Here is a 24,918-nt window from a genome sequence, read left to right as displayed (position 1 = left end):
TCTCAAGGCTGGTTGAATATTCTGAGGAAGAAACATTATAAACTTGCATGATCCCACTGGCAGAGAGGTGGCAGTGGCTTTACTGTACCTTTCATCTGACTGTATTTCTCAGTCTACCCCAAATTCAACAGTGTCAAAAGGACACAAAGTAGTCTAAAAGGCATATCTATAGAAGTATTTATCATTAAGGGAATGGAAGAGACATTTTCTTCCCTCCCAGAAGCCCTGAGGCAGTCACACCATACTCCTGAAATGTCCTGGGGCTTCTTACACAACATCTGTCAGTCTGTCTCTTTGAAGCCAGTCCCTGGTGCTCACTGATGTAAGATTAAATCCGTATCTGAAGCGGCAGATTGGATGCAATACACATTGAATATATTATATATATACCAATGTCTCATATTCCAAAAGCTTGGGTTTGGAGCAGCTGTCACACGTAAATCAGAAGTCCTGATAAGAGACTGTCTCATTCGGTACGTATGAAAAATAGCAATGCATATCTATACATCACCCAATTTTTGAAAATTATTAAGAAGGGTGAAACAAAAGCAATATCCAACAGTAACATCTACGCTACACATAGCTTTGCATAGTTGCCAACACTTATTCAAACATAATATCTTTCTTGCACATCTTTTCAGAAAAATAAGTAGATCCACAAATCACTCAGTATGCCAAAGTTTCGAGCTAGAAAAGAACTACTTAGTAGATTACTTCCCCTTGACATAATTAGGTTGGCTTCTCTCTAGTTGATTTCTTCTAGCTTTCCTCTAGAATTCAAACTATCTAGAGAAGATTTAATAATGCTGTTCATCTTATTAGGATAGCCAGTCATGACTTCTGCTTAAAAAAAAAAACAAAAACAAAAAAACTCCATCAAAAAGAGCAGGCACTGCAGACTCAAACCTGAAGATGTGAGAACTTCAGAGCACTAAAAACAAATCTCTTGGTGGCATGCCAGAAGACTACCACATTTTCTGACTGTCACCTCTACACCGTAGCTCCAGCAGCAGCTGCCATCTCTCCCCTACCAAACGTGAGAACCCTCCATCCAGAAGGTGCAGCATGAGGCTGAGCCCCCCTGCTCCCATGCTTCCAAAGTGTCCTCAGGGTGCTGAGTGCTTTCCATTGTAGCCTTCTCAAGTATTTCTCATTTTCTCAAGAGCATCACAGAGTCCACAGCATATCTCCTCAGCCTGAAAACATACCATGCTGAGCAATTCAGACAAGAAATTATTTCTGTTATTTTTCTTTGTTTGTTTTCTTTTTTCCTCACGTGAATTTGTCATTGTATTTCAAAACCTTCTCTTCAGCTCCTTTCACCTTCCCTCACCAGATTTGTCTGGACAGCTGTCTGCAAAATCACTTCATGATGCTCCTGCTGTCAGATTTCTGTTTCTTTCATTATCCTTCCACCAAGGAAAAAAGAATTTATTGGTAAATCAGCAACAAACACCTTCCCCACTGAGTCGGTATGCGCAATAGGCACTTTTTGCAGAGAGAAAAACAAGAGAATGCAGAATGCTTAATTATTTTCTGGTCAGACTAGGCTATTATCGTTAATGACGATCTGGATAATTAGTTTTTAGATGATGTGTTTAAATTAGCGCTGGGCCCAATCTGCGCAGCATTTGATCCCTCAAAACCCAAGCCAGGCTTCTCAGTTGGTGAAAAGGCTCCTGTAAAAAAGCTTTTTTCACAGTAAAAATTTCTAAGCTAAGTTGATTCTGGGATCAGAAGGTGTATTCTCTAAAGTTCTGAGACTTAATTTTGCTTTAAAATAGTTTTTTAATCAAGTCCTATTATCCAACATCTCTCCTATCTGACCAGAAATTTCATAGTTATTTTCCTTAGGGATGTTCAATGACATTGTAAAAAGGATGAGAAAAAAGCATTGTTCATTTGCATAAGGTAGCACCTGCACAGATAATCCATATGCCATGTTTAAAATACTCAGGTCAGCTCTGTAGGGAATATGAATGTGTAAGCAGCAATATGAGTACTCAGGTGCTGAATTTGGCCACACATAATACTGTCTCTGCAACCCAGCCTTGTCTTCTGAAAGTGAAGATCAGGATGCACTCCTTATAGCCAGCTCTCTTAAAATCCTTATGGCATTCCTTTAGGTAGGCTGGGCCTTGTACTTGTGTATCCAATGCCTTCATATTTATAGAGGGCTTCAGCCCTTTGCAAAGTTTCCTTTATGCTGCGGACACACAAGATCTCCAAATCACAGTCATGGAGGTTATTTCCAATTTAAAGATTCATCTAGAAAAAGAATGTCAGAGTACAAACTATTGCACAGCTGTCTTCCTGTGAATTCTTGCTGTGTCTCAAGTAGACTAGCAACAACCAGAAGGGAATATTTAAAGTTAAATTACTGTTATAAAAACAGCTGAAGTCTTTCTCTGAAGTGAGTGACCATCTGGTGGGAAATTCAGAGTACATACTCATTTACTGGCTATCTCCCTGGCATTCATTTCTCTTTAGCCACACTGTTCTGCCAGGGCGTCCTGGAGCATGAAACAAACCACCTCCATTTTCTTTCTTCAGGAATAAACCATCTTCCATCCAGAGAACCGAGAGAACAGTATGTGATTTCCACAACATGGAAAATAATGCATTAGAAAGACTACATGCAGGAAAAAAAAAAATCTTATAATGTAAGGAGTTCTGTCTCCCTGCATGTGGATTCAGTAGGGATACAGGCAGGACGTGTGCTAGAGGCTGCTAGGGACATGAAGAACTACACTGCATGTATGTCATTTGTGCTTTGTAGAACAGCTTTGCATTGAACTGTGCAACAGTCTGAGGTGATTTTGTGCTTGTAAGGCTTACTAAATCCTTACTAAAAGATCAGTTCTGTGAGATGGGCCACCTGCCACTAATACTTAAGCTATATATGCACTTTCTAACTTTTTGGTGTCTGCGTCAAACAACTTCCCTCATTTATCTTGGTTCTTTCTCTCCCTCCTCTGTCCCTCTTCTTGTTTGTTCCATTCTGTGTTTCTGTTCCACATTCAGAAAATGAGTATCCACTAGGTTGGGATTTTCAAAGTTCCTAGACAACATCGGATTTGTGTTCCTAAAGATCCCAAATAAACATAGGTACCTTCCTCTCCTTGGCTTCCTAGAAAATCATAAGCTAATTAATTCCTCTGTAGTCTTGGTTGGTCTGATGGTTGGTTTTTCATTTGTTTTTGTTTCTTTTCCTTCCATGTGAGCATTTTTTCCTACTGCAAGTGGAAATGTGTATGTAAACCCTGAGCTTTCAGGTAAGAAAGGAGCCATTCAGTGTTCAGTGTGAGGAAGGTTGTAACTATAAGAGAAACTGAATAGGAATGTGTTAAGGACATCTTGGCATCATCAACTCTCATTCTGCCCCTTCTAAGTAGGACTTATTCAGCAGCTGATGAGTCTCAAATAATGGTATTCACTTCTAACTCCGGGATCTCATTTATCCTTTTTGAACCACCAGCTTTAGTGTTTTTTTGAACTATCAGGCTTTTCTCAAAGGCAGTCATCATCTGTAAATGTGACATGAGTCACTCATAGTCAGGTTTACATGGTCTCTAAGTAGAATCATACCCATCTTGCACAGATCAAGGTCTTCTGCAAGTGTCTCTTCTCAGATTGGCTGCTTAGTGCTAAGCTAACATCACTTCAACAGCTAATGCTTCACAGAGTGCATACATGAAAGCTCATTGTACAGAAAGAACAATAATTTCCAAGCAATTATTTTCTCAGAGAACATCATCTCTCTGCACGTCCTTCTTACTTTATTTTTTATTACACAGGAAAAGCATATAGAAAGATATTCCTGGGTTGTCCGTAGAAGTCCTACACATTATTCTGTCACTGTTCCCAATACCTAGTGTTCTTCTCATAGATGCAATTTTTTCACTGTTCAGACACTGCTTCTCTAGATGTGACAGCTATTGAGTCCACTGCAAATATTTAGTTATAATTCTCTATCTTTGTTGCCAATATATTCAGAAGAACTAGACTGAAAAGTTTTCCTGCCTCTTGTTAACTGGGAAAAAAGAAAAAATGCATTTCATGTTTGTTTTTTTCCTGTGTTATCTCTTTTTTGGAAGGAATTTTGTAAGAAAACAACAAAAACTAACACTAGAAAACAGATCTTTTAGTATCAAAAAGAGAGAAATCTGAAGAGAACTACTGCTTCTGTCCTGTAATGTATCAGATTACAAACAATACAAGTTGGGATGGTGCTCCTAAATAAGTTGAATACTTCTGGCTCAGTTTCTGGCTGTTCACTCTTAATGATTAAAAGGGCAGGGATACCAGCACTACTGATTAATCTAAATATTTTCTGCTGTAGGTTGTAACACAACCCCATGGAAAGACTGTATTTCTTAGTGCCTTTTATACTATTCCAGACCACTGTAATACCCACAGTTTTAAATGGAGAATGTTCTAGACTGACAGAGGCATTTCAAGTCGACTGTCAGTATAGTACTTAATCTCTTAATTTACTATTGAAAAATATCCAAATCTGGAGTTACACATTTTTTGAGTTAGGTGGCTACAGAGTACTGTGATCTAACAAGTGACCTCCTCTGTCCAACCACCATGTGATACACGCTTGTGAAGAAACATTTTCAGTTCTAGCACTTCAGAGATTTTTCTTTTTCCAGAGCATTTCCTGTGTTCCCCAACCATGTACACATTACAACAGTCCATGAAAAAGGGAAATTTTAGCTAAAAAAAAAATAAATTAAATAAATCCTATTACCAGTGGGGGGGGAAAAATCCTACATGGGATAGACAAAATGTTTGATGGAAGTTCATTAATCTCCTTCAACAAATGAAACCAGGGTATCTGATACAAACAGGTCTTACCTGCCTGATCTTGTCTATTGTCAGGACTAGTGACTGGCCAGAAACACACTGGGAAGACAGATTCGTGTGACTGAGAGCTGTACCTATTTCACTGCTCCCTGCATGTAGTTATCACAAAGCTATTTTCACTGTTAGAAACTCTACTTCCCATTTCCCATAAGTTTTTGTATGTTCCTTGGTGTACAGGATCACAGAACGGAGTAGTAGCAATACAGAGATGAAACAAGGGCAGAGTTGGGTCCTTACAGTTGTGGCTTCATAGATGTCTGATCCTACTAAGAGACATGGCACACATGGGACTTCATGCCCTGCTCATGTTGGGCAGATTCTTATGACAAAAGGGTGAGCAATCAGTTTTTCACTGGTGGACACTTCAGCACAGGACAGTCTCCATGTTAATAAATCCAGCAGCATGATGGCGGATAAAGGTTTCCCATCGCTCTGAAAGCTGACTATACTGGCATGCTTTGTTCACAGCAAACAGTGCAAAGCAGTTGCATCCAGCTTCATTTTCAAAGGTGCAAAACTCATCATTTTCAACAAACAAAAACAAAAAAGCAGGCTACTACCACTATTTAAGTGCCAACATATGGATTTCAGTCCCTAATTGCATGCCCTATGTCTTGATTAAATTGCTGCCTGGAGCTTCGCCAAAACAGATTATTTCACTTAGCAAAAGTTATATCTACACTGCAGTTCCAAGCTATAGTGCACATCACAAGGCAGCCTCAGGTGGTGCAGCCTTGGTACTATAGTACACATAACCAAGTTCATATTACACTGCCCTGTACTGCACTGAAACACAGCACAGTACAATACTCAAACACTGTAGAACATAACATAGCCTTAGAATATCAGCTTCCTCCTGAATCTTTTGCCTGAACTTTGATCTTGCTGTTCATTTTGTCAAGATCTGATTTTCAGAATCAGACATTCAAGTCAGCACAGAAATGGCTTTAAAAATCAGGACCATTCTGGAACTAGCCTGAAACCAGAGCACTTTTGAAAAATAAGTCCTTAAAGTCAAAACATCAGAATATTGCAACTTCAAAATTTCCTGAGGAGTTTCTTGATCTGAATTAATAACAGATACGGCTTCCTTGAGCTTCATCATCAGTCACAGCTCTTGGGAATCAGTGGGTCACCATCTTCTATGAACAATCAGACTTTCTTTTCTATTTTTTGGGTTGTTTATTTTCTTCCATGAAAAAATCTACCATCTGGACATCACTGAAGAGCTTTACAGCAAACAGCATTGCATTGGGGAAGTCTTCCTATCCCTGTAACACAGGAAGCATAATTGCAAGAAAAAAATGACCTCTAGGGCACAAGACTGCTTATGAAATGAGGCAGTAGTTCTGTTTTCCTGTACGTAAATACCTTTGGTTCTTAAACTAATAGAAATTAATAAATAAATAAATGACATGCTGTATTTCTTATGACTATCTTTCTGTGAAGGCTTGACTACATGCTGAATAACATTGCTTTATGTACAGAATTGGCCAACTGGGGGGAAGGGGGAAATTGCAGAACGATATGTGTATATATTCTTATTATGGTTTAGTTAAAACAAAATAATTCCTGCTAGAATAAAATAAGAACAGCAATGCCAGACCACACAGTAAAAATGCTCCTGAACAGCTGCACAGAGGACATTCTTATCACCAAATCAAAGTGCTCCTTTTGAGTGAGGGCATATGAACATCTGAATATATGGGCATATAATCAAAAGTTACGACTCACAGAAGCAAACAATATTCAGACCATCCATTGCACTCTGGTGAAAAAGACAAGCCCCTCAGCCCACCCCATTGCTTTATATCTTGTATTTTAAATGTCCACAATGAAAATTAAATCCTCTTGTTCTAGTATAAGGCTGTGAATTGCATGTTACCGTCCAGCAAGGTTAAGACTGTGTCAGATGTTACCTGAAGGGCAATAACTTGTTCAGCCACAGCATTTCCCACATGTGCCTACACCCTTAGGCAACACCACAGGGCACTATCCCATGCTTCCCTTGAGAATAAACCATCCAGGCAGTATCGACAAGACTTTATATTAGTTTAATCTAAAGAAAACCTTTCTCAGATATCTATTTTACCATGGCATGGATCAGCAACCCAGGCACAGACACCAACAGACACGAGCCTGCTTCTTGCTACTACCCCAGGAGGGGCAAGGACAAGGTCTCACTAGGTCCCATGTTTCAGACAGCTCAGGGGGTTGTGAAAGTCACTGTGCACATACAGTTAGGCAGCAGATTCTGATCTGGAAAACACCAGTTTGCAGTGGGAGTCTAAGCTACAGCAGGAGATTGACTGCTGCAATGTTATCTTAAAGCATAATCCACATCTACAAAATCTCAAGAGATAAGGGACAGCAAAAAGCAATAAAATTATTTAGGCTATTTTTACTGAGCTGTCTGTTTTGCTACTGATAACTTATTCTTTAAAATTTGCCTTGTTCTATGTAGGTCGCTCCAAAAGTAATGTCTCCTATTTATTTCCATGGGAATGACAACATCTACAAAGAGCACAATAACACTATCCAGTAGAGCAAATTCTCAGCTATAAAAAAAATATTTTTGAACTTAGTTGCCACCATTAGCAATGCATTATCTCCTGAGATGAACAAGAGTCCGCATGCCACACTCACAAAAATCTACACCAGTAAGGGTGACCCACTGTTGCTAGGAAAATGTTGCCCATCCAGCCCATCTATCGTTGGTCCAAACAGATGGAAACTAGAAGGCATCAAATCCAGACTATACAGTGGGTGTGGTAGGACAGTTGAGACAAGACTGGCAACATGCTCCACAGTCTTGAAACTGGTACAGGATCTGGTGTTATCGTATTGCAATAGAAAGACTGTCTTCTTCTCTGGCCTGACTCTGGAATGTTGAGACTTCATCTTAGTCAGCTTTGCAATGTAGTGGTCAGAGTGGATGGTTCATTCAGGTTCCAAGAAATGCAGAAGGATCGCTCCCTTCCTATTCCGAAAGGCAATGCAGATCACTTTAGCCATGGAGGGCTGCATCTTTAACTTTGTCTTTGTGAAGGAACTGTCATGTGATCACTCTTTGGACTGCCATCTTTAGTCTGGCTCATAGTGGTGACACTACACCTCATCATCAGTAATGAAACTGTACCTTTCAGCTCCATACTGTTCCACTAAGTCCCGACAAAGCTGTGTACAATATTCTTCTTGTTCCTGTGTGAGCATTCATGGGACCCACCTGGCACAAACTTTGTGATATTCCAATGTTGCCACCACCATTCCCAGTGCACTGAAGCCAATATTCAACTCTGTACACAGCTGCATGATCATATTCCATTGATTTGCATAGATGAACTGATCAAGATGCTCTTCATTTCATGGTATGACAGCCATGCATGGCCTTCCAGAACATGAGTTGTCTTTTCTGTCACTGTCACCAGTGCTGAAACAAACAACCCACCACCTCACTGTGCTCACATCTACTGCTTGGACTCCATAAATATTCACTGTCAATGAATGTCAGTGGGTACAGTTTTTTCCACGTGGAGGAATTCTGTGACACACCTTTGCTTCATCCACGCTTCCATGTCAGATTCCATTTTGTCAGACTGCCCCTCTGCCATCATTTGTCATACACAACAAAATGCAATGCAATTTTGGTGAGAAGGTTCAACCTCTACTTCCATACCACCACCATCTGCCTCTGTCATGGTGGGCTAGCATAATAAAATTGGAAATGCTACTTTCAATATTACATAGTGGAGCACAAGAGGAGAACTAGCACACAATAAATTTGCCATCTCATGAGGACTACAGTCAGAACAGCACAGAAGACTGTTTAAAAAGTAAAAAGTAGAAGAGGCAGTGATTCAGTATATAAATAAGTGAGGTCAGAAAGTGTTGTGAAAGAAAAGGTCTGTACATATGCATCCATGATATTTTCATAAATCAGAACTTTGCATCTGTTTAAGTGCATCTGTTTATCAACTACCTTGACTCTCGGAGAAGCGGAATCACGCCTCTGAAAAGGAAAGTCATGCAAATCTCCAGACCTTTAGTAAGGAGTGTAAGTTGAGACAGAAGTTTATCAGGCTTTTTTTTTATTTAATTCTCTGTTGGTTTAAACAGACTCAGCTTGACAGAAATAGAGTATCTGTTGTAGCCCAAGAAGGATTTTTGAGAGACAGCTGGACAACAGAACAGATATTTAGCACATGTGCAGTATACTGCAGTCACAAGGGAATATTACCAGTATCCTCTATCAACATCCTTAGCCTTTGATTGTCCAAACACCTCTTATTAAAAATCCCTCCTTATTACTTCCCCCTAGATTATCCTCTTCATTTTTATAAATATCACCCTTTAAAAATGTTTTATTCCCCTTTATTGCAGGTGGCAAATTTGCTCAGACTCTTCCAGATCCCCCAAATAAGCTATGCCTCTACCAGTGCCAAGCTGAGTGACAAATCCCGCTACGACTATTTTGCAAGGACAGTGCCCCCTGACTTCTACCAAGCAAAAGCCATGGCCGAAATCTTACGGTTCTTCAACTGGACTTATGTGTCAACAGTAGCTTCGGAAGGAGACTACGGGGAGACAGGGATCGAAGCCTTTGAGCAGGAAGCTCGTCTTCGCAACATCTGCATCGCCACCTCTGAGAAAGTGGGACGGTCCAACATCAGAAAGTCCTATGACGGCGTGATCAGAGAGTTGCTGCAGAAACCCAATGCCAGGGTGGTGGTGCTGTTCATGCGAGGTGATGACTCTCGGGAGCTCATTGCAGCTGCCAACCGCTTTAATGTCTCTTTCACCTGGATTGCCAGTGATGGATGGGGAGCACAAGAGAGTATTGTCAAAGGCAATGAGCATATAGCCTCTGGGGCAATAACTTTGGAGCTTGCTTCCCATCCAGTTAAAGAGTTTGACAGGTATTTCCAAAGCCTCAGTCCATACAATAACAGACGTAACCCCTGGTTCAAGGACTTCTGGGAGCAAAAATTCCAGTGTAATCTCCAGAATCGGAAACCACACAAAAAAGCTTGTGACAAACACTTCACCATCAACAGTTCTAATTATGAGCAAGAATCCAAGATCATGTTTGTTGTGAATGCTGTGTATGCGATGGCCCATGCCTTGCATAAAATGCAGCGGACTCTGTGTCCAAACACCACCAAACTGTGTGATGCCATGAAACATCTGGATGGCAAGAAGCTGTACAAAGATTATCTCCTGAAAGTAAACTTTACAGGTAATAACTTTGATTTCAGTGTGAACAGAATATCACTGAAATTAATGAAATATTCATTGGTCATTGTAACAGCAAGCTAAACAGCAAGCTATAGCCACTAATTAGAGTTCAAACTAGGTTCACATCCAAGAAAGGCTACTCCTGTCACAGGAAGAGAGAACAATCACAGACTCACACAATGAGAACACTAAGAATATAAATCGGTTGGTGTTGTTTTCAGCAGTAGGAAGAGATGGAGGTGGCAGCAGTATGTCTTGGAAATGTTACCATCCATCCTCTACACTTCTGGACACCAGTCTCCCTTTCAGTCATAGCCAGTTTGGCTTTTGTTGGGAATGTCCTGGGTTCAGTGGTCATTTCACCATGTGCTACACTAGGCAGTTGCCTACTGTGACTATGCCAAGAGTTGGCCTTCTTTTCCTTGTTCTGTTATGAGAATTTACATAGTATTTGGACCCTAAACAATGGCGAATGCCCTTGAAATAGTAAAACAATGATTCCTGCCATAAGATCAGATAGGTAAAAAAAAAATCTAAATTTGTGGGACAGAATCATAATCTGTGTTAAAGTTCTTTAAACTTTATGACCAAGTACAAAAATTTAGATTAAATGTGAACAAAATGCTCATAGACAGAGTGGGTGATCTGGTAATGATATAAGCAAATTTCACAAGGACTGATTGTGTAGCACTAGACAGGTCTGTGTTTTTGCTATCACAAATGACTGAGTTTAGGTTTGCATTTAATACTGTACCATAGCAAGGCTAAGTAGGTCACAAGCATCTTGCCGTCTAGTTGTTATGTGCCTAATTTTCTTCTGAAGCATTTTCTTTTAGCTTGCATTTCTATGTATTATTAAACTGATGTACGCCTAGCTGACCAAGCTGCTAATAAGGGAACATCACGCTGTGCTTTCTATGAGAACTAGCTCCAAGAGGTATAGAAGGGCAAATACACATAATACAACACGTTTACCCTCAGTAAAAGTACAACATTAATATCATTAGAAATTATGTGAAACTGGCAGATCAGAACAGCATTTCATTCAGACTCACTCTAAAATGCTATGGCCTCCCAGCATCTTACTAGCTGACTTGTTTAGAGTATTCCAGGGCTTCCTGAATCCCATATGCCTTGATTTCTTTACCACAGAAATCTAGGAAGGGCAGTAGTAACTGGTCATTTTCTGCATCTTTCCTTATTCCACAGAAGGTGATTCAGGAAAAGGCAAGAGCTTAGACATGCTCTGGTAATATAAGTGCAATCGTAAGAAATAATAATGTTCTCAGAGAGAGCAGCTGGAATTTAAAATGTTTCAAAACTCTCATTTCAGCGTTGCATGCAATTCAGATGAAACAACACATGTGACCAGAGCTACATGATGTTTGTGTATGTTATGTGCTTTTGTCTTCTCCTAAAGGCTGCTACATCAGTAAGAACAGTCACATACCATCTCATAAACGGAGGTGTAGTCAATGTACATATATCACATGAAGTGCTGTAACTGCATGTGGTTTATCTATTAATTTTTTGTCTCAGAGAAAACAGCATAAAAGCCTTTTCATTGTTAGAGCCGTGGAAAATTAGAAATAATCACCATGACTCCTTCCTCTCTGTATCACACTTAGAATGTAGAAAATATTTTCCTTACATTCATCCCCAAAGATATTTTACTATCTTGAGGTTACTTAGGACAGTAACAACCTACCCCAATGTACTCACCCAGTGCATTCATTCAATTCACTAACTTGCATCAATAATTTTGAAACATTATCTAATTTTTCTGGATTTAAGCACATACATTCTTCAGACCATTGTTAAATATTCTTGGCTCCATTGCTTGATTCCCAATAATTTTTCTGTCATTAAGAGTTTTTTAAGCACACAAACATTTTCCTACTCAGAATTTAGATGTAAAACCAAGATATCTGCTTATTTCTTTGACCAAAACTCCAGGAATAGAAATCATTTAGATACAGACAGAAAATTTCACTATCATGTTGACTTAAATGTATTTTATACTTCTTAAGAATCAGAAATTGAAGTTGCCAAGCTGAAAAAATAAAAAAATCATTCGAAGCCTGTGATTTTGCAACTTTTAAAATGGAAAGCATTTTAGAATCGAATGAATTGCTTTAAAAGTCAATGTGGAAGTCTTTCCAACTCAAACAAGAACCCTGTTTTCAGTTGATTTCCAATTTAAACTCTTAGAAATCATGGAGAGTTCATTTCCAAGGGCTTTGTTCCATATGTATTATTATTGCTAGTTTGCAGCATGATTTGCTCGTCCCCCATTGCCTTGTTATCAGTTCTCTCATTATGATGTTAATTCATGCTCTTACTGTCTGAAGTCTTTGAAACCAGATGAGTGATTTTTAAGTAGTGAAAGAATCAGCAAGTCTCCTATGGCTTCTTTTCAATAATGTGTGAAATTTTAATACATACAAATTTTGTCATTGATTTCCACAGGACCAAGGATTCATTCTTGCTATTTTCTGCTTGAAGAAATTCTCTGTGTATGTTGCTAATGCAACAAACATTTGATCAACCATGTCCTCATATTTCCAGCTCCAAAACTGAGAACACATCCTCAGTCTAGTGTGAGGACAGCATGAATGCTACTAGCCCATCAGCAAGTCAAACAGTCAAGTCAGTCAACAGCCCATACAGTCAAGTCAAACTGATTTTTCTCACTTAGAATCATAGAATTGTTTGAGTTGAAAGGGATCTTTAAAGATCATCTTGCCTAACTCCCCTGAAATGAACAGGGGTACAACAGCTAAATCAGGTTGCTCAGAGCTCCATCCAACCTGATCTTGAGTGTCTCCAGGGACAGGGTAACAACCACTTCTCAGAACCCTTTTCCAGTGCCTCACCACCCTTATCATAAAGAATCTTTTCCTTCTATCCAATGCAATTCTGTCCACTTTTGGTTTGAAAACATTCCCCTGTGACCCTATCCCTTCTTTAGAATGAGATAGTGATGCATACTCAGTGACTGAATTAGGCAATAAACAGAAGTGACAACCATGTTTGCTCACACACAAATGGTTATTTAAGAGATGCCTTCGGTTCTGAAAGGCATAGGCAGCTGAGCTTTGCATGCATAAACATCTTGCAACATACAATGAAAACAACTGACAAATGAGCCAGAATGTGTTCTCTCATCTTCCCAGTATATTCAAACACACCAGTTTGGGCAAATGACAGGGTTCAATTATGTGATTAGTGTGACATTGTGCAATTTTGGACATTTACATTACACATATTAATTAATTCTAGTCATTCACCAATTATAGTTAATGGAGGGGATCAGCACTCACAAAGCATGATTCAGCCCACATGAGTTATGATTTGCCCCTATATCTCTTTCAGTTGACAACAGAAGGAGCTGAGCAACTGAGATACTCACCTGCTGTTTGGCTAAAAGCCTGAGGTAAGCCTCCCAGGCACAGCAGTAATGGGATCTGTAGGGAAATACTCAGGCATCAGCTGATAGCGTGGCTGGATAAAAGAACTGGTCAGGATTTGTGCACTGCCATGCCACTTCTGCTACTAACATGCTGTGTGACATGTATTTCATGAACACCTCTGGGGTGCTACTTATTTCTCCCGGTTCCTTAAACTGAAATAACTGAATAGAAATGCAGCATGGCATGAAGGCAAGTTGAAATTTCCTTCCTTATTTTCTGTGAACTACACTGAGCTCATATTTTTTCTTGCAAGACAATAAGATATATATGACAAATGTGTTATCCTGATTCTTTTCTCTAAGGGAAAGCTGCTTATTCCCAGTTCTAGCAGCAGGACCTGAGAATACAAAGACCAGCCAACAAGTAAACATACCCACAGGATCTCAGTGCTTGTTTGGGCTTTCAAGGAGTTATATGCTGGTTCATCTATTTGACTTTCTTGTGCTCTTTGTTCCTTCCTGAGAGCACAAGTGCAGCATTTGACATTATGAATTGTGATGCTATTCTGCTGATAAGGAGACAATGGTTCAAGAGGCTGTTAGCTGGTATTGCCACAACAACAAAAAAAGTGTCAAAGTAAAGCAAAGGGCTCCATAGAAGAGAGTGAGGAATAAACTCAGAGGGCACTCTCAAGGAAGGCGTAAATCTGATTATTGGCCCCAGCAGGAGGCAAAGTTCCACACACCCAGAAACCCCCCTTCTCTGATGGATGGAGATGTCAGTACAGCAATTGGTGCTAAATGTTTTAACTCCTTTAAGCCACTAGGATGAAACCAAAAAGAAATATAACAACAGATTGGTACAAGTTTTAGGCAACACACACATTTACAGCATTCAGTGTCTTGTCCTACTTATTTCATCTTCCACAGCTAAAGGAGAGTCCATCAGCTTCTTTTTCTAGTAATAGGATGAGAGGCAATGGCCTCAGGTTGTGCCAGGGGAGGTTCAGGTTGCATATTAGGAAGGATTTCTTTTCAAAAAGAGTGGTGAGGCATTGGCACAGGCTGCTCAGGGAGGTGGTGGAGTTACCATCCCTGGAGGCATTCAAGAAATGTGTAGATGTGACACAAAGGGACATGGTTAGTGGGCATGGTGGGGATGAGACAGTGGTTGGACTAGATGACCTTAGAGATCATTTCCAATTTTAATGATTGTACTACTCTGTGTGCCTCCCTGTATTACATTCATCACGCTGCTCTGCTGTCGTAAAGTCTACATCATCAGACCTTGCTCATATGGGGCAAAATTCTTTCCTGTGGGTGAATAGATTGATCATTTGATATGAAAAAGAGGTTGAAAAATTCAGGTCTGATTTGTCCCTTTTCACCCCCTGGATTTTATGACACCATTTTTATTGCTGTCTGGCCCTACATTTCTTTGTGTGGTTAATTTTTCTTTCTCTGCCTCAGTCAGCATTCAAATAGTATGAAATTAAAACGTGAACTTACCTTCACATGTTCTCTTGCACACTGCTGCAGTGGGAAAATACATTCACAAACCATTTCCGTAGTATCCATCCCACCTATGTAGGAAAGAGCTTAAAAAACTTATGTTCTGTAACAGGCTGATGTCACCTCAGTTCTGAGAACAAGGGCACTGCAAGGTCCCTGCTCAGGCATTTAGTCATAAATATTTCCTGTAAACGGTCCACTCTAAGGCTCAGTGTCCTATAAGGCTGGCATGAACAAATGATAGGAGTGCTGTCACCAGCAGAGTACAGATGCGGTAATTTCAAAGGCTAGACATAATTTTACAGCACAGAATGTCCATTGGTAGATATGCAGAATAAAGCTAGATCTGATATCCTAGGCTGTGCAGCAGACTGCCCTGCTGTCCTTTTCCACAGGGAGCTCCTGCTCATCAGGTCAGATCCTCTTTGCATCCCACATGCAGTCAACTGTAAGGTCTTGCTGAACTTCCCTGTGATGCTCATATGTAATATAAACCAAATCAACACTTTAACTTAAGATGAATTGTTCATGGGAAAAAGCATCCAATTCCTTCTGAATCATAAAAGTTTTCAAAGTATAATACATGACAGATTTGTGGTCAATAAATCAATGCAAAAATAATGTGAATTCCCCAAGATATTCATTAAAAATATATGTGAAAATGTTGCCTACGATTTTTAGAAAAAATACTGCCTTTTCTCCCACCTTGTGGGATCACAGAAGTGTCATAGCATTTAAAAACTTGAAAGCATCCAAGGGAGGTCTCTGAAAGCACATTTGAGATGTGCTGCTTCAGAGCAGAAGAGCAGTTGAGTATAGAGTATTTTCCCATACTATTCTCTGCATTAGAGTTATATTGGTACATATGAATGGAGTAGATGGGGATGAGTAGTGATGGGTGGCCTAATCTGGTAACTCTGCCCAAAACAGGGGTGTTGAATCTAGATGATCTTTAAGAATCCAACCTAAGCTGTTCTATGAATCAGTTTTTGGACTAGATGATCTTACTGGTCTTTTCTGCCTTAATGATTCTGCAATTCTATGATTCTACAATTCTATGATTCTATGATACATGCATATATAATTATGAGTGTATATTATGGAGCCATAATTTTTAGAGTCATATAGTTGAACAGTAAATCAAGCCAGGATGGATCTCTGCAGGTCTTTAGTCCAGATTCCCATTCAAAGCAGGGTAACTTACAAGATCAGAGCTCACAGTTCAACAGATGTAAACAGTCTGAAATTAAAATTAATTAATTAATTAATTAATTAATTAATTAATTTTGTATGGAACCATTTTATCCTTTTGCTTAAGTTTGAGGTATTGTAGTGGCAAATAATGGGATCCGCTCTCTGATCCAAATAAGATTTTTATTTGCAATTTCTCTTGCCATGATGGTAAGCCAGTGACCTACCTATTAATGGGAGCTACTATCTAGTCAGAGATCATCATAGAACACTTCCTTTTCATGCTTTTATTTGGTACTAATAATTACACTAATTGGCCTGAGTGTGCAGGAGCAGAGGTTGAATACCATTCTTACCTCCTGAGATGAGCTCAGATAAGCTCCAACAGCAGAGGCTGAATTCTGCTGACTATTACTTCCCTGCTGATTCAAGCACAAAGGACTTCTTCCCATTTCCGCCATTCTGGGCACTGAGCTTCCAAGAACAAGAAGAAGTGAAATGCAGCATTAGCAAGATACAAAGAAGAAATAACATTCCATAGACCAGGAAGACTCTGGAAGGATGTTACATTTGGTCTTCACCCAGCTTGGTGCAATCTCTGGAAAACCTACAGAAGCCACAGTAAAATCTAAATCATTGCAACAGCATACTTAGGTGAAAGTGCCTTCATATCCTTAAAATAACAACCAGTTCTTCATTTCTGTTTCTTCTAATCTGTTATTTATACAATCACTTCAGTTTCACTATGAAAAACTGAACATAAACAGGCACCAAATCATAGAATACTAGAATCGTATAATGGCTTGGGTTGGAAGGGACCTTAAGGCCCATCTGGTCCCAATTCCCCTGATATGGGCTGGTTGCTGCCCATTACATCAGGCTGCCCAGAGCCCCACTCAACCTGTTTTTTTCACCTCCAGGAATGGGGCATCCATAACTTCTTTGGGCAACTTGTACTGCCTTGCATCTGACTTCTACTCAGCTTCATTCATATTAATGAAGCAGCCTCTAGACCTCTCACTAATCTATATATCACACAGTGTCATGGGGGTGTGTAAACAAGGATGAGATTAGACATTATATTTATGGAACAACACATGATTTAAAATCTGAGGGATGATTTTCATTCAGATCACATATTTGAGAGACAGAAGGCTCGGTAACCTAATTTCTCTAAATCACAGACTTTCTGTGTATGCCTGCTGTTAGCTTTATAATAGTTACTATTTCATCTTTTGTTCTACTGGCAAATGTCATGTGAATCCCAAGCACCTGGGTACAGTCAAGGTGCTTTGAGGTGCAGGAGGATGCAGGCAGCTTTTTCATCCCCCAGCCAAGCACACTCGCTTTTGCTGTCCCATAGGTCTCTACAGCAGATCTGGAAATACCATAGAATTCCATTCTTATTTTTCATACAGTTTGACCTGTGCAAGAATATACATGCAACTGGAAAGCTGCTATTTCTTGTGACCTTGAAGGGCAAGATATCATATCAAAGTCTTGTTCAGGATTCCTAATTCTTATATTTTATTATCTAATTTAGCTCTGAAAATCCAAAAGAATGACCATGTTCTGTTCTGTTAACTTCTATAGAACAGTACTTCAGCAGTTCCAGAAGTATTCTCAGTTAGTCTCACTCGTGGTAAGAAGCTCAGGCTGCACTCAGTATTAAGAAGGATGAGGACAAGGACACAGGTAGTACTTTGCATAGGGATGTAACAGGACAGCGTGACACACTGGGAAAATAAACACTCTTCTAAGCAATTCAGGTGTGTCTGGGACATTCACTGTGCCCCAGAGAAAATGATTTTTTCAAAAGGAAATGCAAAACAAAACAAAAAACAGAAACAAAAATCATACACTCAAACAGTGAGTTCCAATAATAACAGAATGCTACATTATTTTTTACCAAAACTCTCTTTCTCTTGGCAGCTAATAGTTATGCTAGAAAGGTAAAATTGAAAGCATCTTGCATAGAAAAATATTTTTTCTCCTTCATATCATTTCATTCCTGGAAGACATTTACTTTACCCAATAAAGCACATTGCAAAGATATTCCCAGGCTAATAATGACTTAATGGGATCTCATACCAAACCAGTGTAGCTGCACTAACAAGACACAGCCTTCAGCCCACTCGAACCCTATATCACTGCATAACACATTTCCAAACCTGCCAGAAGCCAACTGCTGTATTTGTCCCTGTTAAACTGCAGTCCAGATGAGCATGTGAATCCATTTCAGTTTTCTATTGCCTTCATATCTGTTGCCGCCTATTTCTAACTCCCAGTGCAGAAACAATGGCTGAGCCAAGGATTTGCAGATCTGAACATAAGTATACCTTTCAGATGTTTTTACCAAAAAAAAACTCTTTAAGAGCACTCTTCACAAACTGACCTTCTACATAATTCCCATCAACTGCAAGCTGGATGGACTTGGCAGAGAGATGTGTTCAAGGGTGACTTTCCCTTCCTCGTCTATTAGATCCACATTTCTAAACACCTCTAAAAACATTTCTGCTTTGGCACCACTGCAATATTTATGGCTATTTTGTTAGCCGATACAGGATATAATGTAAAAAGATATTTCAATGCTGTTATCTGAGTGAGTCATTTCCTTGTGTTCCTTTCTTCCTGCCATGAAAACATATTTTGTCTGAGGATGAATACAAAATGAATACAAAGAATGTTAAAATTCTCCAAGGCAGCAGGACGAGCACACACATTCATGTACAGAGATATCAGAATCAGAGAAACTTATAAAAAAACTGTCCACTAAACCCTGCCTAGAGCATGGCTCAGTCGCAGGAGATATCCTTTGATTTGCTTTCTCACTTCTTGTTCCATACAGCAGCAGTCAGAAGCCATTCAGCTGCCCACCACTGGGATATAAAGAGGTTCAGGAGCAAGAATTCTCCAAATATAAGTCTTTAAAATTAAGGTATATGAATCATAAAGTATTACTAAAATCATTAAGTTGGCTCATAGGTTCTGTGCAGCAAAACTCCCTTTCTCTTTAGCCCCCAAGAACAACTCAGAGCTGAGTGGTGTATTGAGAATGATGGCTGCCAATACACAATAGAAAGAAAGCAGAGGTTCACATACCTCCTGTTCCAAAGTGCCAAGACCCTCAGTCTTGCATTCACTTTTCATCTCCTACAGCTTTACTTTTGTCATTAAAAGTCCATCTTTCTACTTGCCAATAGATTAATTGTCATACCTCTTCTACCCTAATAGCACACATAAATGTATTGTTTTTCCTACAGTAGTAATTCAAATGTACTTCCGAAGGCTGAGATGCTCACTAAATGTGGATGTGCAATCCTTTTCCTGCTCACTTTCATACAGAACACTTTCCTATTTTCTGTTACACAGATTCCTGACCATTTGGCAGACAACAGAATAAGCTAATGCAGAAACTCCTTTGTACATATCAAATAGTTACCGTTTCTGTGGCTGACATATGAGACTTGATTAAGAAAATATATTAATTTTAGCCAGAAGAGGAAAAGCTCTGAGTGGAAACATGGAAACTATCAGAATGAGAAACCTGGCTGAAACACAGCCTTGAACAAAGTCCTCACACTGAAAGTATCTGTCACAGAAATCCTGTGTAATGCCATCACTGAGAGTGTATGGATTTTCAGGATGGACTGTGATTTGTAACAGAGGCATCTGATGTTTCTTCAACAATGTGCCACATCACCAACCACACTCTTGTTTGGGAAGGTTGGATCAGAAAATACACACACGTGCACACACTCAAAAACACTCACTGTTTTCACGCCTAATTATATCACTTGATGAATGATTGTTGATTTCACATTAGCAGAATGTGATGAACAATAAATCAAAAAACAGTAATCATTTTTCTACAGAAATGAAGGAGAATTTCATAGTGTTTTGGTAGCAGCACTGATCAGTTACAGCATCCATGGGCAGCAGACAGCCCCAGGAGAGAGTATTTCTTCTCTCCATTGCTCTTTTGTTCCCTTTCTTACAGAAGCCATTGAAGTTCTTGTAACTACTTGTTATCTCCTTTATCATTTCACCATACACAGGATGTTTTGCATATGCTATGTACATGTACTTCTCTCCCTTGATTGTGCCTTAGACTCAATCTTCTCTTGTTTCCAAGGTTGAATTCATTTACTGATCAGTAGCTGACTCTTTGTGTGCATGCTTGTACCATCTGGAGCCTCAAGCATCTTTCTCTGCTTCAGCTACAGATCTCTCCCACTCTCTTCCTTTGGGAATACTTTCTTTGTGATTCTTTAGCTTTCACAGTTGGTCTCAAATTTACTACAAAACATGAGAAAATATATGATCACATGCAGAAGTGTATTAGGTGGACTTGCTGGCCTCTGCCAGTCTCAGCAGCAGCGATATAAGTACCTATACATCCTGTGACCCTAATGCTCTTGAAAACAAAAAAACATGTCACCAAGTAAATTCTAGTTACAGAGTCTCCAAAAGTTGTTGGGGTTTTTTTTCTGTAATGTTTGTGTATGGCCCTGAAGGATGGAGCATCTGATCTCTGCACTAAGATCTTGAAGTCAGTTGAGTAGATTGGTCCACTGGGCAATGACAGACCTCCACCAGATGGTGCCAATTAAGACAGGTATGATGCTGTCAGGATTTTTAAAAATAAAAAGTTCTGAAATAAGTATGTTAAGCTCCTATAGCATTTGTACATGTATATGAATAAATAGATCAAGGTTAATAAATGGTCCAGTAACAGAAAGAATACTTTTTTAAATCATCCTAAAGGCATTTTAGAAAAGTTGGAAGAGGATATGAGGCAGTGTTGTTAGTGTCCCCTGTAGAAATACTCTCTGAAATACCCTCTCTGAAATACTTTATCAGTCTGAGCCTATCAATGAATCTTTGCTTCAACCATTAAACAGGCAAACAAATCAGCATTTCTTTTCACATTTTTCCCTGAGGTCCAGCGATAGCTGCTGCTGTTGCTGAACTGATTCATTGGAGCAAAACATGAGCAAAATTATTATTTTTTGCTCCCAGCTTTATCTTTTGCTCCTGAAAGCAGAAGAATTTGCAAGCATTAATAGGACATGCAGCTTGCATGTTGCAGAATAATACACTCCAGTGAACAGTGATGATGCTGGGAGAGGTGATGTGCTGCTTTTGTAGCTGGTGTGTGATATGTGTGAAAAACCTAAAAAGACAGGTGTTCTTTCTCTTCATCTATCTATCTATCTCCTCACTGAAATTTGTTGTTGGGAGAACCCACTTTCATATCTAGATTGATTGACTCAGTATTTGGTTATTCATGAGATATACCCTATTGAATATTGACTTAACCTGCCATTTTATTAGATACACATTTCTAGCTGTTGTATTATGGTATGGAAATGAGAAAATAGAAAAATCCAGACTCGACCTTTTACAAAGGTTGTCACACTTAATATATGCAGGGGACTAAATGAAAGTACTACTTTGATGACTTCTCCATCACTGGCCGAAATTCAACCCTGCTATCTTCTTTAGCCAATTTCTTCCCACTGTACAGGAGCTCTGTAAGAAATGTACAAGCCTGGGATAAACACCCTGGCAAAATTTAAGTTAAATAAATATCGTATGCAATTGTATTCACAGAGAAAAATGTTCCTCTTTAGAATCTTATAACATAAAATGCATTGTACATTTAAGCCTTCAGCTGAACTCCAAGTTTTCTTTGTCATCCATCAACATTATACGAAATGTGCCAAATGCTATAACTGAGTTGCATAATACGCCTGAGCTAAAGATTGCTATGTGAGTTTCATTACAGCATTATTTCTTTATTCAAACTTCAGAAAATCCTATGATGCCTTTATTTCCACAAAGCGTTCAATAAATTTAAGCTCTAGTTATTTAAAAAAGACGCTCTCCTTAGAATTTACTACTTCATAGTTTTCTTCTCCTACTGGAAATACAATTTCACTTGTCAAATTGCCCCATGATTAGTAATTGTTAGGGTGATTGCTGAGAGTTTGAAGCAGTTTCTTAACAAAAATAATAGCATAGAGTCATAGGATTCATAGGAAAAGTCAATATTTTTATTACACTGCCCACATAGCTCGGGGAAAAAAAAAAAAAAAAGTTTTGGCATAATACATCTTTTGTGTATCTTGTCTTACATCTTCATCGGGGCCTTCTGTTTCCGAACCTCATATCTTTAAGGAAGGAAAAAAAATAACTCTCAAATCATTCTGCAAATGGATAGTAATGAAGCTTTTTGCAAAGTGAAATTGTGTTTCCAGAAAGAAATAAAAATCTGAAATACTGAAGACCAAGCAGAGCTGTTCCTTCAAAAGAAGTGAAGGTCAAAATTATTGAGCAAATTTCCCAATGACCTAATGAAATGGCCTCATACCTGAAAGCTTGTGCACTTCTTCCATCTATAGACTGGTCTGATAAATAGTACAAGCTTGTAATTTTCTACAAGCTTGGAATTTGTTTAATCTTAGACCATCACATCTACAGTGTTTCTACTACTAAATGCTAACATTACAAGTAGTTAAATCTGTCTTAGCTCACCTGATCTGGGACTGTCTTCATATCATGCCAATTAGGAAATAACTGCTAGAGGGTCTATTTCAAGGTTCATTTGGTTCTGATGTCTAAGGGCAAACTATCTCACTGAATTATTCAGAGCACTGTCTAGAAACACCTCTCTAATCCTCAAATCCCCACAGAGGAGAGGATGTTTTAACCAACATCTTTAATATCTTTAAAAAAACTTAATCTATTCATGTTTCCTTTAGGCTAATAGGAAGAATGACAAAAGAATTTGTTATCTATTCAACATTTCCTTAGCCATCAGCTACTATATGCAGTCTGGGGGATGCAACACGTCATGAAATGGTGCCTACAAAATGAGATAGATTTAAGCCCCTATGACTTAATGTGGTCCCTCTCTTAGTATAAAAGTAAGTGAATTTAAAAAATAAAACTGAAAAAAAAATCTAGTTTTAGCTATCTCAGAGATGAATTGATGTTTAAGGCACAGCACAGGTTTCCGTTGCCAAGGTTAAATAAGAATGTCCTTCATTCAGTTCAGGAGCAGGGAAATCCAAAACCCCAAAAGGCAAAAGGTCTCAAGTTCAGAAACCAGTGTTAACGGTCTTACATGTGCCAGATAACTCACCAGGAAACTTATTTATTCTTCAGATCAAGGCATTTCAAAAAATACCAAAGGCCAGCCCTTAATTTACAGTTCCAGCTCCCAAGCTTTTGTATTGTCACCATAACAATGGCCATAATTCTTCGTAATGGTATTTGCCTTATCTTTGCTTACGTCTACAAAATAACTAGTTGGCCTGCGGGAGGAGTTAGGCAGTTTAAAGTTACAGTTTAATTTCCTTTGTAATTGCAAGTTGATTGCTGGTATAAATTACCTTGTATGCATTTTGTGTCTTGTGCCAGCCATTTCCTAAAGTGGGTAATCTTAAATTAAGAGTGGTATCAATTGACAGGCATTGCTATGTTGGAATCTCACAGTTCATTCATTTCAATTATCAACCAAATAGACACAGGAAAAAGAAAAAAGAAAAAAAAAAAAAAAGAAAGAAAAAAGAAAGGAATAAACAGCTTGAATGCTTTTGCATAGTTAGGTTTTTTTTTTCTAGTGCAATTTTACCAAAGAACTTCAAGGAATTTTCTTAATCGCAGGGGATTCTTTTTTGTAATTTGTAAGAGTAAAATATAATGGTTAGAAAATAGGCACATGTTTTTGCTTTGCCAAATCCAAAGCCTTTGATAAATCAGAAATCCCCTTTTAATTCTCTACATTTACCTAAAAGAAATAGTGAATTTCTATAAAAATTACATCTCCGCGATGAAGGTTTGTAGCTTAAAATCTAACTAATTTTCCCCAAACCTTAATGACTCCACACATGTCCAAGAGCTACACAAGCAAGGGAACAGTACACACCTAAAATTGTAAGACTTTATGCTCAGAGCAAGTGTTTTGTAAGGCAGGTAAGTATTTAGGGAATTTTTCACTCAGGCAAACTGAGAAGAATGACATGATGAATAAAATTCTCTAATCTTTTATACACTTAGTTTATTTTATTAGATGTATCTAAGCTAATTACTCTCATTATGGTTGCCAAAAAAAAAAAAAAAAAGGAAAAAAGAAAACCACACAGAGGTACAATTCAGCTGGTCTATCTTACTTTAAGATGACCCCTAGAAATGTCACTGTTTTGTAGGATGGATGTGTTGGATACCTAACAAATCAGAGATGGTTGTAACAAGATGCAATCCCACAGCCCTCTCACACAAAATGTCCTTACATTACCCATGCATATATACATTTCCAAGTAGTACGCTTCTCCATCCTGTCTAAGATGTTTCCAAGTAAAACTGAGCCAAAAGATAAGTTATTCAAATGTTTGTGCATATTTTTTGAAAGAGAAGAATCAGTGTTACATACGAAACAAACATATCCAGAAGTGATGGCACAGAGCTTATTAGTGATTACTTGTCTGTGTGGAAAATGATAATTTAAGAAGTCCATTCACTAATTATTAACGGTGGAGAGGTGCAATCCAGAAACTCTTCACTCCAAGCATCCCTTATGCTAACTTTCAAATTGCCAAATTTCAGTGTCCTTCCTGCCAATCAGGTGTGAAACCATCTGTGTTATACTGAGAGAGAAGCAAGAGTGGGTGGATCAGGTCTCCGCAACT

General features: G+C 38.8%; 1 protein-coding gene across 3 annotated transcripts in view; it reads left to right on the top strand.

Moving 5' to 3' along the window:
* Window positions 1–24,918, top strand: part of GRM3 (glutamate metabotropic receptor 3) — a 104,845-nt gene that overhangs the window by 61,876 nt on the left and 18,051 nt on the right. For all 3 annotated transcript variants that reach the window (XM_015875612.2, XM_015875707.2, XM_015875795.2), the window contains one exon: window positions 9,253–10,108. In XM_015875612.2, coding sequence (XP_015731098.1) covers window positions 9,253–10,108 — 856 coding nt within the window. The remainder of the gene's footprint in view (window positions 1–9,252; window positions 10,109–24,918) is intronic.

The sequence above is a fragment of the Coturnix japonica genome, chromosome 1 (genome assembly GCF_001577835.2).
Source record: "Coturnix japonica isolate 7356 chromosome 1, Coturnix japonica 2.1, whole genome shotgun sequence".
Lineage (NCBI taxonomy): Eukaryota > Metazoa > Chordata > Aves > Galliformes > Phasianidae > Coturnix > Coturnix japonica.
Note: the sequence above shows the minus strand (reverse complement) of the source record. Positions and strands in the feature narration are given on the sequence as shown.